The 17,952-nt window shown below is 55.6% G+C and overlaps 1 protein-coding gene and 1 non-coding gene across 6 annotated transcripts in view; both read left to right on the forward strand.

Annotated features, from left to right (window-relative positions):
* Positions 1 to 2,049: 2,049 nt before the first annotated feature.
* RHBDL3 (rhomboid like 3) overlaps positions 2,050 to 17,952 on the forward strand; it is a 56,344-nt gene continuing 40,441 nt past the window's right edge. For 3 of the 5 annotated variants that reach the window (XM_036454297.2, XM_036454300.2, XM_036454301.2), the window contains exons 1-2: positions 2,050 to 2,289; positions 3,712 to 3,735. In XM_036454297.2, the coding sequence (XP_036310190.1) occupies positions 2,179 to 2,289; positions 3,712 to 3,735 (135 nt within the window). In that variant the 5' untranslated portion in view covers positions 2,050 to 2,178. The remainder of the gene's footprint in view (positions 2,290 to 3,711; positions 3,736 to 17,952) is intronic. The other 2 variants (XM_036454298.2, XM_036454303.2) reach the window with 1 other exon arrangement.
* On the forward strand, positions 11,071 to 11,177 carry LOC118728134. Its single transcript, XR_004990802.1, has one exon. It is a non-coding gene; the product is annotated as a U6 spliceosomal RNA (small nuclear RNA).

Genomic DNA, 17,952 nt, shown 5'->3' on the forward strand with positions numbered 1-17,952 from the left:
ACTGTCATTGTGATGGAAACGCAGCGGAGTGCAGTGATGACAGCGCGGTGCGGGCCACATTGCAAGGCCTGGCGGGACGGATTTGGCCCGCGGGCCTTGTGTTTGACACATGTGCTCTAAAGGGAAGCTCGGGCCCTAGCTGGTTTGGCTCAGTGGATAGCGCATCAGCCTGTGGACTGAAGGGTCCCGGGTTCGATTCCGGTCAAGAGCACATGCCTGGGTTACGGGCTCCATCCCCAGTAGGGGGCATGCAGGAGACAGCCAATCAATGATTCTCTCTCACCAGTGATGTTTCTATCTCTCCCTCTCCTTTCCTCTCTGAAATCAATTAAAATCTGTTTTAAAAAATAAAATAAAGGACAGCTGGGGTTGGAACACAAGAGTGCCCAACCCCTCTCAGAATGCTTCTTCCCCTCCCCTGCAACCACCTGCTCCCTGCCCCGTCTCCAGCCAGCGCCCCAGGAGTCAGGCCCAGGATATCAGGAAGTGGGGGGAGGCAGTGACAGGACCCGGGGCCCCAAGCCCCCTCTCCTCTTTTGGGTCTTCACTCCGCAAAGGAGTCAGCCTCTCTCCTGTCCCCCGAAGGCTGTTTTCAAAATCACACCCTAAGCAGACAGTTTTATTTACAAGGAAAATCTTGGCAGGATCTTGACTTGTTAGTGGAGTAGAGATGGGGGAGGGTGGTGAGAAGCAAAAATAGTTGAGATGATCACACTTGCTGAAGCCGAGATGAATATGGGTGTCTGCCGCAAACTCACCTAATTAGAGCGAAGTTAATTTCCTTTTCGGCGTTGAAGGGGGAGCAGCCATTGTCAGGGAGATGGCCACAGGTTGGATGTGGGGCTGCCGGGGCCATGTGTTTGCTTCGGGGACATATGAGCACGTTAATTGCAATTCTCATTATTGGAGAAGAGCCTGTTTCTGAGAGGGAGCAAGGGCCGGCGCGAGTGGGTGGCTGGGTGGGTGGTGAGTGAGAAGAAGGAAGAGGAGTGGCAGGAGACAGCCTCCGTGGGGGGCTGGGGGTGACTGTGAGACATCACCAGGAATGAGTCCTCCTGGGGAAGTGGGCACGGCCGGTCCCCGCCAGCACTGGCCCTGGCGCGGTTTCCAGGCGGAGCCTCTGCTTGGGGGGAGACAGTCCCTTCTGGCAGGTCTCTCCTGCAGAGGAAACAGCACCCATTTTTTTCTTCTTTAAAATACCCCCTATTCCTTTGCTCTAACTTCGTTCCTGCTTGCTCTAATTTAACAACCCCCCCTTCCCCAGATGGAGCATTTCCGGTGCTCCCCTTTGGCCACCTGGTCCAATGAGGCCAGGGTACTGTCCTGTAGCCCTGGATGGAGGGAGGGCAAGGCTCAGGGTGGGGGTCCGGGCCGGAGCTTCCCCATCTGACTTCTCCCATCCCTAAATGCTGGGCCTCCCTTGGCCTCCCAAAGTCTGCGCCCTCAGTGGAGAGAGTCGGGGTGAGGGGATCGCCCCCTCTCAGCATCCGTCCCCCAGGTCACTTTCCGTTAACCCTGGCGTTGCCAACTTAGTGAAACGTCCTGCCTCTCTTCCCGCATCCACTGCCTCCAACGAACCGTTAGCCCGGTGGGTCTAGGGCAGCGGGCCCCGCACTGGGACTCGGCCCGGCTCGGTGCAGAGGGGAACCGGACCCGGGGAAGAGGGAGGGGTGGAGGCGGGCGGTGAGGGGCCCAGGGACGGCGCAGCCCCATCCCCGCCCCGGGAGGTGCAGCCACGGCCAGCCAAGCCCGCCGCAGCCCTCCGCCCTCCCGCGCCGCGGCGCTCTCACCCGTTCGGCCCGGGCGGCGGCGGCCCGGGAGGGGGGAGTGGGCGCCGCGGCCCCCGGGCAGCCCCGCCCCCGCCCGCGGGGAGGAGGAGACTCGGGCGCGGAGCGGGGGCGCGGGAGCCGGGCAGAGAGCGCGGGGAGCCGGGCGCTGGGCCGGCCCAAGGGCGCCCTCGCTTCGGAGCCCGGAGCGGGGCCGAGCGGAGGCGGCGGAGAAGTTTGCGGCCGCGGCGGGCGCTCCGAGCGGCGCGGGGGCCATGCGGGCGGGGGCGGGCGCGGAGGCGGCGCGGCGCGCACCGAGCCCCCGGAGCGGCGCGGCCGCCGCGGCGCAAAGTTAGCCCGGCGCCCGGACGGAGCCGCAGCCGCCGCCGCCCCCGGGGGGCCCCGCTCCGGCATGGGCGAGCACCCCAGCCCGGGCCCCGCGGTGGCCGCCGGCGCCGAGGCGGAGCGCATCGAGGAGCTGGGACCCGAGGCCGACGCGCGGCCGCCGGCGGCGCCCGAGGACGTGAGTGCCCCCTCCCCTGCCTGCGCGGGCAAACTTTCTGGGGGGCGCTCGGAGGAGAGCTGCCCCGGCTCCCCTCCACGGGGCAACTTGCAGCAGGGGGCGGGGGGACCGGTCTCCCCAAAAGCGAGAGCGCCACTCTCACCCCCACCCCCACCCCAAACCCCCGGGCTCCCGCGGCTTCCCTGCGGGACGCAGCCCTTCCCCGCGGCTGGTGCAGTGCCCGGGACGCGGCGTTTTCCCGCAGAGGCGGCCGCGTCACGGCGGTGACTCCCCCCCTCCCCTCCCACTCGCGACCTGCGGGTTCTCCGGGCCCGGGGAGGGGGGGCGCCGCAGGGTCCCCGGAACCCGGCTCCGCCGGCCGGTCGGAGGACCCCCTGGTTCGCCCTCGGATCAGCCCCCGCCGGCACCTGCGGTGTCTGATTGAAATGCAAGCCGGCCCCGGCCCCGCGCCGGGAGGAGGGGAGGAGTGCGGGAGCCCGGCGCTCCAGAAGGGGGCCCCCGGAGTCCGGGGCGCGTCGGACCAGGACGGTCCCCGGCGGCGGGGTTGCGGAGGGGCTTCCCCAACGGCTTCCCCCCATCTGCAGCTCGAGCCCCCCTCCCCTGGGTCCCGGGGGGCGGGGGGGACGGGGTCCTGGGAACTGGGGTTCCCTAAGCTTCTCCCTCCGACGTTAACCTACACCTAGAGAGGCAGACCTTTGGCCCTGCCCCGTCTCTCAGGGTGGGGGATACGGAAGTGAAGCCAGGTCCCCCTCCAACCTACCAAACCTAAGCAGAAAGTCTGGATGGGGGGGGGGGGGAAGCGTAACACCTCCCCTCCCTTTGGCTCCTGTAGTTAAACCTCTCATTGCTTTTGGCCCCAAAGCCCTGGTAGAATCCCACATACTCACCCCGGACTCAGCCTGGAAGGGACTGGGTCAATTTCAGCACCTGGGGAGCCCCTTCCAACCCGCAGCGGCTGGGGGGTGGGGGGTGGGGGGAGCGGGTCTCTGCCCCCAGCAGGTGGAGGCCTCTGCCACTGGTCTGATGGAGGGCACCTGAGTATGCATTCCCGGGCTGGGGAGCAGAAGGGGATGCAAGAGTCCCAGTTTCTAGAAGTTGTTGGAGGCCCTTGGGCAGAGTCCCACGCCTTTATTGAGTCATCCTTGCGAATCCCCTTGTTCTGCGCATCCCTCTGCCTGGCCGCCTGGGAAAGAGGGACAATCCTTCCTCCCTCCCTCCCCCCCCAGCTCCCTCCCTTTGCTCAGTACCGGCTCACCTGGGAAGCTCTTCCCAGGTTTTCACTGGTCCCTCGTGGTGGGCCCCTGAGCCTGGGGGGCAGCTGGGAGGCTGTCAGAAATATGAGGGGGCTACAGGAGCCTTGGTGATAAGTGTGTTTCTTTCTCTCCTCTTCCTCCTCTCCTGCATGGCCTTCCTCTCTGCCAGCACTGGAAAGTCCTGTTTGATCAGGTATGTGAGCAGTTACATTCCCCCCTCTTCCTTCCAACCCTCCCCCAAATCAGAGAACTGAGGGTGGTGATGTGGGGTGGGGGTGTGGCCTAATGCATCGCTGAGGCTGAAGACACTGCTCCCCCGGTTTTTGGAGGTGGGGGCTCCCCTGAGACATCCTCCCCTCCCCTCGGTCCTCCTCTCAGCTCACTCCATCAGAGCTGGGTCTGCACTCGGTAGAGACTGGACAGTACCTATTGGAAGTCAGGGGTGGTGTCTGTATTGTAGTTGGGCCTGGGGAGGCGGGGGAAAGCCTTAGGAGAAGTCCCTCCTTCTTCCCTCACCCACTATCCAAGCTCTGTGGCCACCAGTGAGGTCCAATCCCTGCCATCCTTGGAGCGTGAGTCACAGCACGGGCTCTTTGGAAAGCTGACTGATTTCCCGGCAGGAACGGAGGGAGGGTGTAGGGGAGATAGTATGTGATTGCTTACAATGCCTGGAGTCGAGGCGTGGGAATGGAATGGGGTTGGGGATGCCAACTTGGAAACCCAGCGATGGACAGCTGACCTCCAGCCAGGAGATGGTTCTCTTGGCTTGGTACTCGTGTTGGGTGCTGTTATGACTGTCCTCCTCCCGCTTCGTCCCATGAAGCAGCAGGAGAGGAGGCCGAGGCTGTCCCCGTGTTGGGGGAACAGTGAGCACCGCAGTCCTGGGGTGACGGTGACTGTGCCATGAACTTTGTGCGGGAACATGTTTTGTCGGCAAGGGAGATAGAGCTGTAAAGGTAGCTCGGACCAGACCATGTCCTGTTGGAGGCAGGGGAAGCCTCTGAACGTTTTTCTAGCAGGTTTGTTATGGGATCCAAGCCATGGGTTGGGAAGATTCTGCGTGACAGTGGAGGTGGGGAGGCGGGGGGACTGCAGGGGTGAGTGACACTACAAGGAGCCTGCTGCTGTGCATGGACCCAGGCACTGACTTGGAGGAAGACAGTAGGAATGGAAGGGAAGCCGAAACCTGTTTGGCTCAGTGGATGGAGCGTCGCCCTGTGGAATGAAAGGTCCCGGGTTCGATTCCAGTCCAGGGCATGTACCTTGGTTGCGGGCACATCCCCAGTAGGGGGTGTGCAAGAGACAGCTGATCGATGATTCTCTCTCATCAATGTTTCTAACTCTCTGTCCCTCTCTCTTCCTCTCTGTATAAAAAATCAATAAAGTATATTTAAAAAAAAAAAAAAAAGAATGGAAGGGAAGAGGGACATGGCCATAAGAGACTCGGCAGATCTCACTAGACTGAATAGATGAGGTGAACCACATATATACCTGACATTCTGAATCCCTGGGGAAAGGGAAAGTCAGGGTTGGGATTGGGAGGAGTGGGTTGGCACAAAGGACACTTTTGGTTTCGGACAAGTTCAGTTGGAAGAGCCGGCTCAATGCAGATGCCCAGGTGGGAGCAAAGACATGAAATTGCAGCTTGAAAGACGTGGCGGGCCTGGTGGGGGGGTAGGGGGTGTCATCCACGTTAACACGAGGCCTGGCTGTGGTTCGGGGAGCGTGTAGTAGCTCCTGTTCCTGTGGGGGAGCACGTGTCTCCCTCCGCTCCTACGTGCCACCCGCTCTCCCTCCGGCTCCTAAGAGCACAGCAGCTGCTGGCCTGATGCCCTGAGGCAGGAGAGAGACGCTTGCTGCCACTCGTCCCCGACCAGCAAGCTGCCAGCCCTTCACACTTCTTGTCAGATTTAGAATCAGAACCTGGAACACCGCGTATCATTCTGTTCGGCTCTGTGTGTGTCTTTCTCATTTGATGAATGTCCTTTGCTGGTCCCTGGGTGTGTGTTTACACTTGAAAGCAAACTTATTTGGATGGATGGGGGAAATCTTTTAGAAGAAGGACTTTGGAACTGGAGGGAGCAGGGGGAATGGGTCGTACCTGATATTAGTGGGTGGTCCATGCAATTCCGTTTCTGCCACTGGAGGGAGGTCCTGAGTGTCAGAAAGACCATCCCCCTGCTTCCGGGAAGGCCCACCCAGGAACCATCCTGGACAGGCACCGTTATCCTAGGAAAGAGAGTCCCAAAACATAACTCTGGGCAAACAATTGTTTCCTCACAAGTTCTGCCTGTCTACTCCCATCCCTCACGTGGCACTGGGGGCCAATGTTTGTTGTCCTTCCTAACGGTGCTTTTTTTTACATTTTTAAAAATATATTTTTATTGATTTCAAAGAGGAAGGGAGAAGGAAGGAGATAGAAACATCAATGATGAGAGAGAATCACTGATGGGCTGCCTCTTGCACACCTCACGCTGAGAATCGAGCCCACAACCTGGGCATGTGCCCTGACCTGGAATCCACATGACTCCTGGTTCATAGGTCAATGCTGAGCCATGCCAGCTGGGCCTGTCAGTGCTTTGAGTGAAAGGACAGGGTTTGACCTCTGGCACATACGCAGTCCCTCTGCGTTTGTCCCCTTGCTTTGCAAAGCCAACCCTGGGCCACCCCCCTGGTAGGGCTAAGTGAAGAGCAGGTCTGAAGCCTCACAAACGGACACCGGCTTCAGAAGGACGCCAGGTCACTCAGAGCGCTGTCGCGTTTTGTCCTTCCTGCCTCTTCCTTGGGGCCTGCTGAAAGGTAGGGTTTGGTGAGGGTGCACTAGGTGCCCTTAGGAAAGAACGTTGGCTGGGGATTGCCGTCTCATAGACAGCCCCAGCAGGTCAACCTCTGGTGAGTGTGGAGGAGGGGTGGGCTCACACCACACCTGTCTGAGTTCCTGCAAGCTGATGTGGCCCTACAGTTCATGTCTCAGAGGTCAGTGGGATGGGAGGCTGACCAGTCAGTTCTCCTTCCCTCCTGGATCAAGGGGATACCAGTGGTCAGCTGGTTTCAAACGAGGATCTGCTGGGACCTTCATCCAGGTGTTAGGAATGGAGTTGGACCAGCTCTCTATGCTGTCTCGTTCTGCAGCACATAGAGTAGCTTTGACTCAGCATGAAACTAATTGGACCTCAAAGGCTGCAAGCCATGACCTTGGCCCTCTGGTCTTAAAGGCTGGAAACCCTGACCTTGGCCTTTTTGATCTTATGAGGTCACCCATCCACTAGATGGCCAGAATGCCTTTTGTGGGAGCTGAAGGTGAAGGAAACAAGTGAGCACAGACCCTTGGGAGTTTATCCAGTTGCCCCCCACCCCTGCATTCTGGGCATTTGTCTTGCCTGCCCAAGCTGGCTTACTGCATGATATCCATCCTCACTCCTTCCTCAGTTTTTCCCATTGATCCCGGAAGTTACAGGAGTCAGGAAGCCTGAAGATCATCATCTCCTCCCCACTACCTCCTACATGTCCCTTTTGTTTGTTTGTTTGTTTGTTTCCTATTTTAACTTCTGCTTGAAAGAATTGTCTTCTCATATCCTTGGGATCTTAATGATTCTCTTAAATACTAGATTTTTAATGATTTATTTTAACAGATTTATTGATCTGTTGTTATAGTATCACTAGAGGCCCAGTGCACGGATTCGTGCACTGAGGGGGGGTAAGGGTGTCCTTCCACTCCTGCTGCGCCCTCTTGCAGTCCAAAGCTCTTGTGGCCCAGGACCCCTGGCTTCTTACAGCCCACCTGCAGTGGATGTGGGAGAGGCTCCCGCCACCACAACTGTGCTTACCAGCCATGAGCCTAGCCTCCGGCTAAGCAACACTCCCCCTGTGGGAGCACACTGGCCACTAGGGGGCAGTTCCTGCATTGAGTGTCTGCCTCCTGGGGGTCAGTGAGTATCATAGCGACTGGTGGTTCCACTGTTCAATTTGCAATTAAGGGTTTTATTATATAGGATGATTAAAAAAATGTCTTAGTTTTCTAAAGTTGAATCTGTTGGGCTTTTGCTTCACAATTCCTTCTGTTGCTTCGGGCCTAAGACAGTTTTTATCCCTTTTCAGATTTCATAAATATATGCTGCTATTTCTTACTACTATGATTTAGAAAAAAATATTATCTAACCCTTTACCCTATCCAGATCTTATTCCTGTTCAGTTACACCAACATCACCTATTAAGAAACACTTTCTGGCCGAAGCCGGTTTGGCTCAGTGATAGAGTGTCGGTCTGCAGACTGAAAGGTTCCAGGTTTGATTCCGGTCAGGGGCATGTACATTGATTGCGGGCACATCCCCGGTGGGGGGTGTGCAAGAGGCATCTGGTCGATGTTTCTCTCATCGATGTTTCTAGCTCTCTGTCTCTCTCCCTTCCTCTCTGTAAAAAATCAATAAAATATATTAGGGGGAAAAAAAAAAAAGAAAGAAAGAAACACTTTCTGGCCCGGCTGGCATGGCTCAGTGGTTGAGTGTCAACCTATGAACCAGGAGGTCAGGGTTCAGTTCCCAGTCAGGGCATATGCCCAGGTTGTGGGCTTGATCCCCAGTGAGGGGCATGCAGGAGGCAGCTGATCAATGATTCTCTCTCATCCCTTGATGTCTCTCTCTCTGTGTCTCTCCTTCCCTCCCTCCCTTCTTCCCTCCCTCCTTCCTCCCTTCTCCTCTGAAATCATTAAAAATATAATTTAAAAAAACTTCCTGCCCTGGCCAGTGTTGCTAAGTGGTTAGAGTAGGGGTTTCGAACTCAATCAGAGAAGGGGCCAAAATCTAAAATCCAGCCTAAATCGCGGGCCGAATGGTTTACTGAACAGTCATAAACTGTCATTGTGATGGAAACGCAGCGGAGTGCAGTGATGACAGCGTGGTGTGGGCCACATTGCAAGGCCTGGTGGGACGGATTTGGCCCGCGGGCCTTGTGTTTGACACATGTGGGTTAGAGTGTCAGCCCAATCACTGAAGGGTTTCAGGTTTGATTTCTGGTCAAGGGCATATACCTGGGCTGCAGGTTCAAGCCCAGTTCAGGAAGAAACCAATTGATGTGTCTCTTTCACACTGACATTTCTCTCTCTCCCCGTTTCCTTACCTCCCTCCCTTCCACTCTCTAAAAATCAATGGGAAAAAAAATATTCTCAGGTTAGAATTTTTTAAAAAGGAAGAAACACTTCCTTTATACATTGTTTGAGAAGTGTTATCATTTGGAAAATTTCTTTAGGTGGTTGGCAATATTTCAGGTTTTTCTCTGTTCCACTGATATTTACCATTTCACTCAGGTAATGTACCCTTTAGTTATTGCTTTATACAATATGTGCCCCGTAGCTTTCCTCTGAGCTCCTCCTTTTAAGGTTATTCTTTGATAGTTTTACTCCAGTCACTTCCTGAACTCTAGGGAGGTGCCCTCAAGGATCCAAGGTCAAATAGCTGGGCAGGGGCAGATGTGAGACCAGAGCCCGGTTAATCCCTAAAGGGCTTCTGGGACTGGAAAACCATTTCCAGGTTACCCTTAAAAAGGCTTTCAAGATCTGCAAATGTTTAATGAACAGAAGGTTTGGTAGCAGAGCTCTGTTAATTTACACAACACAATTGCTTTCAGGCTCAAACAAGCAAGAGGGAAAAGGGAGAATTGAAAGTGACTTGATTGTGTCTCTCTCTTTTTTTCCTTCCCATGGGGAGCATGCATTTCCCAGACACCTCAAAGAGACCCCCAACTTTGCTGATCTCCCAGAAGGAAAGTGGGCGGTATTAATTATGCCACCACAATATATATATGCAAATAGACCAAACAGGAGAACAGCCAAACAATTGGTCGCTATGACGTATGTTGACCACCAGGGGTGCGCATGCGGAATATGGCGGGCGGGGGCCCTGGCAGGATGGTGGAGCAGGTGAGCAGGGGCACCAGACCACGGCAGGGCACAGTCCTGTCATTGGGGCTCGAGCCTCTGGTGGTTACTGAAAATTCTTTGCTCCTGCGCGCTGAGGTCCTGCCAAGCACTTGCACCTGCTGCCTGCGCCAGCACCACTCACACCCACTGCTGGCGCCCGGCGCAGGCCCTGATCACTCAGTACCACCAGCAGGTGCGAGCGGTGGCTGCCAGCCCCCGTCACCCCTCAGGGCTTCTCTACCTCCCCCTGCTCCTGGTCAGTAGGTGTGAGTGGGGCCGGCGCCATCAGCGTGTGGGAGTGGTGGCAGCAGGAGCAGGGCTGTTGGCAGACAGGGTCTGGGGAGGGGACATGGGAGGACCTTGGCAGGGCCAGTGCAGAGGATGGGCCAAGACCCACCCCTGTACCCACTGCAGCCTCTCGGCCCACAGTTCCTTCCAAGGTGCACAAACTCATGCACTGGGCCCCTAGTGCGAATTATAAATGTGTAACTACCAGAGCATGGTGCTGCTTAGATGGGCTGTCCGGGACAGAAGCCTGGATTTGGAGTCAGGTAGACCTGAGTTCAGGCCTTCCTGACTTTGTGATGGGGAGCAAATGACATCAGCTCTCTGAGCCCCAATTTCCTCCCCTTACATGGAGACGATCATCTTTCACTCAAGGGGTGACTGGGAATTGAGAGAAAGCTGAAACTCTCTTCCCAGTGCCTGATAACCAGCAGTCAGCCCCGCACACCCACTTCCCCCTCTCCCTGCCTGCTGCTCCCCTGGGACTCCTGCGTCATGGCTGTGACTCGCCTTCAGTCCCCAGGCAGCCGGGACATGTGACAGCTGGCCCTGGGTGAGTCAGCATGGGCATTATTACTGCTGCTCTCCGAGACCCCAGAGGCCTGGCTTTGAGTCACAGCCCCCAGCTGTCATCTCAGAGTCCAAACCTCCAAGGGCTTCTGTGAGGACAGGACTCCGAAGGAGGAGAAGCAGGGTGGGGAGGGACAGCCAGGTGGAAAGGTGGCCCTCTCCCCCATTGCCCACCCAACCCCAACTTCCTGTATTCTCGGGGAAGTCTGAGCTCTTCTTCCCCCCGGAGGCCCAGGTGTGGAAAGAGCTGGGGAGCCCGAGTGTCCAGCTGCTCAGCCTGAATTCGGGTCAGGATGCTTGATTCTCTGCTGAAGGAAGGGGGTTCTCGCCTCTCCCCTTCTGGGAGAAGCCCCTTGAGAGGGATGACCTGCCTCCCTGCGGACTCTCCACGTGGCTGGAAGAACAGAAATAATGCAGCTGGGAACAGGCCAGGTGGTGCCCCGTTCTACTCTCCGGGAGTGCCTTTGGGCAAGTCACCGATCTCTGCCCACCTCAGTTTTTGTATCTGTTAAATGGGACTAATCACATTTACTGTAGGATTGGTGTGAGAGTAGAAGTGATACAATACACGCCCTAGCCGGGTTGGCTCAGTGGACAGGTTTGGCGCAGTGGACAGAGCGTCGGCCTGTGGACCAAAGGGTCCCAGATTCAATTCCAGTCCCTCTGTTGCAGGCTCCTTCCTCACATCAGTGTTTCTCTCACATCAATGTTTCTCTCTGTCTTTCCCTCTCTCTTCCACTCTCTCTAAAAATTAATGGAGTGCTCACTTCCGCAGCACATATACTAAAATTGGAATGATTCAGAGAAGATTAGCATGGCCCCTGCGCAAGGATAACACGCAAATTTGTGAAGCGTTCCATATTTTATTTTATTTTATTTTTAAAATATATTTTATTGATTTTTTACAGAGAAGAAGGGAGAGAGATAGAGAGCTAGAAACGTCGATGAGAGAGTAACATCGACCAGCTACCTCTTGGCATGCCCCCTACCGGGGATGTGCCCGCAACCAAGGTACATGCCCTTGACCGGAATCGAACCCGGGACCCTTCAGTCCGCAGACCGACGCTCTACCACTGAGCCAAACCGGTTTCGGCACGTTCCATATTTTAAAAATAAATAATTTTTTTTTCTAAAATAAAAATTAATGGAAAAATATCCTTGGGTGAGGATTTTAAAAAATAAAAATACTTGTGAATGTATTTCTGAATGAGAGGGAAAGTCAGGGAAGTGGTTTTCTCTCAGAGGTGAATTACCATCCTCATTGGCAGGGAAGGAAAATGGGAAGAGAGAAGGGCTTGTCCCCTAACCTCGCCTCCTGACCCCGGCAGCTGCAGGCCTGGACGCTGTTTGTGGGGCTGTAAATATCCGTGAATGGGCCGGAGTTCCCTGGTGGGCTCTGGCTGTTGGGTGGGACGCTCTGCTGAGCCATAAACCCCTGGGCAGCCTCGTTAATGCTGCTCTGCTCAGAAGCCGGCTAATGAGGCCAGGAGCCAGCAGATGAGGCTCAGGGACCCCCCACCCTAAGTGGGGAGGGCAGCTGCCTGCACCTTGCCCTGTCCCAGCACACATGCCCTGCGGGCATTTCCTAAGGCTCGTTCTGGTTCTGGTTCTGGTTCTGGTTCTGGCCCGATGGACAGAGGAGAGAGAGTGTGGCTGCAGACCGGAGACTTCTGAGGCTCTAGGTCCCAGCCTTTCCAGACCCAAGACTCCTTTCCCACGATGGGGTCTGTGTTTGGGGTCCTTGTAAGTGCCCATACCCCTCATTCAGATCGAGGGCCTCTCTAGACGAGGGACAGGGAGAGGGTCCTCCCAGGAGAGAGGGGAGGATTCAAGTGTTGGGAGCTGGGACCAGATGTGTCGTTGTCCTGGAAGTGCAGTTTGAGTACATCCCACAGGCAGGAGAGACATAAAACAGATGTGTTTCTTTCTCTCCGGCTTCTCTGCTTGGCCGGGCTGGCTGGCCTGTGGCGGGAGAGGAGATGGTGCGCTGTCCTGGGTGCTGAGCAGGCAGATCCCAGCCGGTGCGGGCTGTTCCCTGGGAGCCGATCAGCGGCCCATTCGGCCAGTCCAGGGAGTGGGGCAGGGCAGTCGCTGATTCCTCGGCCTCTCCTGGGCTGGCATTCCCCTCCACCCTCTGGCTGGGACCTCACTTTGCTGGAGTTGGGGTCTAACTTTGCCGGAGGAGCCCAGACAGTGTCAGCTGTCGTGAGGCCTGAGCCACTCGGGAATCGGAGACGGAGGCTGGTTTGGAACCACCAGCCACGGGTGGGGGAAACGCCTCTACAGTGGACACCTGCGTTTCCCCAGAGTGCTCATGGAGTTTGAAAAAAACACTGTGATCCAATGCGTTTGGGAAATGCTGGGCTGAGCAAAATCAGACAGGTTTCTCCATTGCAAACCTTCCAGGGCCCTTGGTTTGGTTTCTGCATCATGCCCTTCCAAGAGGGTTTCCCAAACTTACGGAGCCACACAACCCTTATTTCTTGCACCTTCTTGAGACTGGTGTTCCACAAAACACACATTGGGAAACACTGCGCCAGTTGTACTTCATATAACTGATCAGGGCAGAGGAAAACAAGGAAGAGCGAGGCTGGAACCCCAACCCCCAAGGAGGAACCTTGAGCTGCCTTCATTTTGAGCAGTGACTTGCTTTGTGACTAACGTTGAGCTGGTTTCTTTTGCCTTCTGCTCTTGTGTGTCCACCCATAGCAGGAGTGTGATGCCTGGCGTGTAGTCGGTTCCTAGGAAGTATCTGTGACATGAACGAACGAAAGGATTGAACTGGGGTCCCCCGAGCTTTTTAGCTGCAGCGCCCTGGGCCCCTGCACCTGGGTGTCCGTCCCATCTGTATGTCCCCCTGTCCACACTTGGCCACCTCGGCTCTCCATGCCCCGTTTTTCTCCCCTTCAAGATGGAGCCCACCATAGCATCTACCTCATAGGACTGTTGAGGGTGTTGAATGGAGGGACTCTATAATGTACCATCCAGATTGGGGCCATTTTGAGCAGGATAGGGTCCCTGTGAATAATCGCACTCAGACAGGAGGGACGAGCCAGGACCGTCCCAGGCCCACCGGAACGCAGGGTGAGGTGAGGGTGCGATGAGGCGGTGCCTGTTGTCTAGCGGGGGTTCCGTACGTCCAGCGCCACCTGTGCTGTCCAACCAGATGGCATGCAGGAGGCCAGCACACAGAACACTCACAGTGGGGCTGCCCTTGCTGGGAAGGGGCTGCTCAGACCCCTTCTCCACTCCTCTGCGCCTCAGAGGTCCCGCAGCCCCCAGAACCCTGCAGAGTGGCTCGAAAACTCCCTGGGTTGGGGATGAGGAGGGTCCTCCTGGGAGACAGAAGGAACTTCACGTGCAGACACGGAGTAGTCCTGGACATGCAGTGTGTGCAGATCACACACAGGATGGTTCCTTTCAGCCCTCCCGGACCAGGGCTTAGGGTCACCAGGGTCACCAGGTGACAGCACAGACCTCACTGGGCCCCCACCATGTAGAGCTGCCTGGTCCTAATTCCAAATTTCCCATCACCCCTGCCTGAGCAAGGATACAGAATAGATTAGCCAACCCCTGTGGGTGGATGGGCCCCCTACACTCCCTGGAGAAGGCAGAGCTTCTACCACACAGTCGATGGGGAAGCGGAGGCAGTGTGCCTAGGGATCTGCCTGAGATGGCACAGCGCGGGAGGAGGGGCTCCTTCTGGGGCTCCCCCACCCCTTGCCCCAAAGAAGGCGAAAGAGCCCAAAGGGGCAGTAGTTCAGAGGGAGCCCTAGCCGGTTTGGCTTAGTGCAGTGTCTCCCAAACTTTTGACATATGTGTACCCCTTCTATAATTTTCGTAACGCTGAGTACTCCTCGTACTCATGAGAACGTAGAATTAGGCACAGCAAGCACGGTGCAGTGCATATCCCCACCCAACTCCGGTGCAACGCGTACCCCCACCAAACTCTTCCCGTACCCCTGGGGGTACACGTACCACACTTTGGGAAACACTGGTTAGTGGATAGAGTGTCAGCCTGCAGACGGAAGGGTCCCAGGTTCGATTCCAGACAAGGGCATATGCCTGGGTTATGGGCTGGATCCCCAAAAGGGGGCCTGTAGGAGGCAGCCCACCAATGATTCTCATCATTGATGTTTCTAGCTCTCTCTCTCCCTCTGCCTAACTCTCGGAAGTCACTAATGACAATAATACAGAGGGAATTCGGTGGGTCCTTTCCCCAGCCTAGGTCAGACGTGCACTAGGAAGGGGTCCGGGTGGGAGTCGGGATGCAGGCACAGACTGTGTGAGGCCCCAGGCTGGGAAAACTGGCGACTGAGAGGATTAAGGGGGCAGAGGGCTGGGTGCTGGCAGATTAAAGTCCCCTGGAGCCTCTCCCCACAGCAGCTCTTTCCAAGGTTGAGGTAGGTGGGTGGGAGCGGTGGGGGTGGCCCCGCACTGTCTCCCCCTCTGCCGGGCCAGCATTTCCCCCCTTCTCCCACCTGCTCTGGCTGAATGTGGGCTTGGCCTCCCCCCCACTCCACAGCACTGAGCCCCATTCAGGAGGCAGCTGCCAGCTCCCCCCCACTCCTGACTCCCCGCTGGGCCCTTGCCTGAGGTCCATTCACAGCCTCATTCACCAGCCCCTCAGGCTGCCTCCAGCCCTCAGCCCAGACTCATCCCCAAGAGCGTCCCCGATGCCAGAAGTGGGCGAATGCAGGGCCTGGGACTCCCGGGACAGAGAGCTTTGGGGCCTGGAGTGCACTGTCAACCAAGAAGTTTAATTTCAGGGTTTGTATCCCCAAACGCTCCCCCCAAGCCACGGGGCTGGTACGTCCTCGTCACCCATAGCTGGCCTGGCAGGAGGAGTGCTCCCTGCTTTGCCGTGAATGGGGCAGTGGGAGCTGGACATCGAGTCCGTGTGGCCCTGGGTCCCGGAGAGCGTTGGCCTGTGTTGTGCCAGCCCGCCATGACCCGAGGCGATGTGGCCCTGCCTGACAGACAGGTGGTCGTGGCTCCAGCAGGCTACCCGAAAGCACACAAAGCGGTTAGTGGCAGCGACAAGAGTGAGATTTTGCTTTGCTCCTTGCAGCCTCTTAAGAAGCTCTGAGCTGCCTTCCTGGGCAACGGGACCCACCTCCTTCCTTTACACATCCTCTCCCAGGCTTTCTCTGTGCCTCTCCTCCCTTCGTCTCCCTCTCTCTGCCTCCCACCTGCCCTGTGCCCCATGCCCATGGTCAGTCTCTGCTCTTGTTCTCGTCGTCTCTGGTTCTTGGTAAGGAGGGGGAGAGAGGGGAATTGGAAGGTGCTCTATGTACATTTGTGGGGCCCAGGCAGCCACCCCACCCTTGCCTCTCCCTCCCCACTAGTCAGCCCCCTGCATCCCTGAGGCCTCATTATTAGGTTAGTGATGACCCCATTGTCTGGCCTGTCTGGCCCTGGCACTGAAAGGTAGGGTTTTGGCAGAGAAGGGAGGCTGGGCCTGATTCCAGCTCATCCTCTGCAGTCTGGAGCCTGTAATGTGCTTGGGGCAGGCCTGGCAGGCCTCGTGGGGGGCGGGGGCTTGGGGAGCCCTAGGGCAGCCCCTGTCACTAGGACAACAGCAGGGAGCCCTCCCTGGAGGGGGGAGAGGAGGGAGCAGGTGGTCCTTTGTCTGGAGCTGGAATGAAGAAGAAAAGCCCTTGTCTGACCTCAGCCGCTCCATCCCACTGCCTCCCTCCACCCCCCACCCCCCATCAGCCCATCCCGCTTGGGAGCCATGTGGAGCCAGACCGGGCCGGCCAGTGAGACCCCAGGCTGGCCAAGGAGGCCCTCCCTGGCCACACTGCCACTTTGCCTCTCCAAGCTTTACTTTCCTGCCTGAGCAATACGAAAGTCAGAACTGTTAATTTTTTTTTTTTAATATATTTTATTGATATTTTACAGAGAGGAAGGGAGAGAGATAGAGTGCTAGGAACGTCGATGAGAGAGAAGCATCGACCAGCTGCCTCTTGCACACCCCCTACTGGGGATATGCCCGCAACCAATGTACATGCCCTTGACCAGAATCAAACTCGGGACCTTTCAGTCCCCAAGCCGACGCTCTATCCATTGAGCCAAACCAGTTTCTGCAGAACTGTTAATTTTTAAAAAAATATATTTTGTTATTGATTTCAGAGAGGAAGGGCGAGGGAGAGAGAGAGAGAGAGAAAGAGAAACATCAATGATGAGAGAATCATTAATCAGCTGCCTCCTCCACATCCTCCCACCCCCACCCCCACCCTCACCCCCAGGGATCAAGCCCACAGCCCAGGCATGTGCCCTCACCTGGAATCGAACCATGGCCTCCTGGTTCATAGGCCCATGCTCAAGCACTGAGCCACGCCAGGCTGGCAGGCCTGTTGCTTTTTGAGGCTCCTTCCTGCCTTAAAAGTCTGTTTAGAGCGGACCTGTGAGACTCCTAGGGCCCCTCCCTCCTCGTTCAGCGCTCACCTCTATGATCCTTAATTTTGCTTCTGAGCAGCAGGGCAGCTCTGGGGATGGTGGGGTGGAGTTGGGGGGGTTGAAGGTCATTGGCGGCCAGTGGTGAATAGAGGCAGCACTAAGCTGCCTGGGTGTGGACCCCTGGCCCTGCTGGCTGCTGGCCCTGTGCTCATTTCCCTGTGCCTCTGTTCCCTCATCTGTAATACGGGGATAATGGGAGGACCCATTTTATACAGTTGTTGTAGGAAGTCCAAGAAATTATATATGTATAACGTGCTTACAACTGCATTTGACCCCATGGAATCACTCAACACATAGTAAGTATGTGTACTCTTTTCTTTTAGATTGATTTTAGAGAGAAAAGCATCTATTTGTTGTTCCACTCACTTAGACATTCATTGGTTGTTTGTTGAATGTGCCCTGACCAGGAGACTGGACCCGCCACCTCGGCATTCAGTCTAACCTATTGAGTGATGTGGCCAGGACCTAGAAATATATATATATATATATATTTTTTTTTTTTTTTTTTTTTTTTTAAGTGGCAGCTACTTTTTTTTTTTTTTTTTTTTTTTTTTAATAAGTTTTTATTGTTCATATTATTACAAATGTTCCTTTTTTTCCCCCCCCACCATTGCTCTCCTCCACCAGGTTCCCACCCCACCCTCTGCCCTTTCCCCTCTCCCCATTGTCCTCATCCATAGGTGCACAGTTTATGTTCAGTCTCTTCCCACGCCCCCCTCTCCCCTTTTCCCCAAGAATCGTCAGTTCACTCCCCTTCCATACCTCTGATTCTATTATATTCAACAGTTAATATTGTTCATCAGATTTTTTTTTAATTTCCTTGGTTTTTAGATTCACTTGTTGATAGTTACGTATTTGTTGTTCATAATTTTTATCTTTGTTTACCTTCTCTTCTGAAAGAACCCCCTTCAGCAATTCATATAATTCTGGTTTGGCGGTGATGAACTCCATTAGCTTTTTTTTATTAGTGAAGCTCTTTATCTGGCCTTCGATTCTGAGTGATAGCTTTGCTGGGTAGATTATTTTTGGCTGTAGGTTCTCACTATTCATCACCTTGAATATTTCTTGCCATTCCCTTCTGGCCTGCATGGTTTCTGTTGAGAAGTCAGCTGACAATCGTATAGGTGCTCCTTTATAGGTTACTACCTTCTTTGCTCTTGCTTCTTTTAATATTCTCTC

This window comes from Pipistrellus kuhlii, unplaced genomic scaffold (assembly GCF_014108245.1).
Source record: "Pipistrellus kuhlii isolate mPipKuh1 unplaced genomic scaffold, mPipKuh1.p scaffold_m20_p_28, whole genome shotgun sequence".
Lineage (NCBI taxonomy): Eukaryota > Metazoa > Chordata > Mammalia > Chiroptera > Vespertilionidae > Pipistrellus > Pipistrellus kuhlii.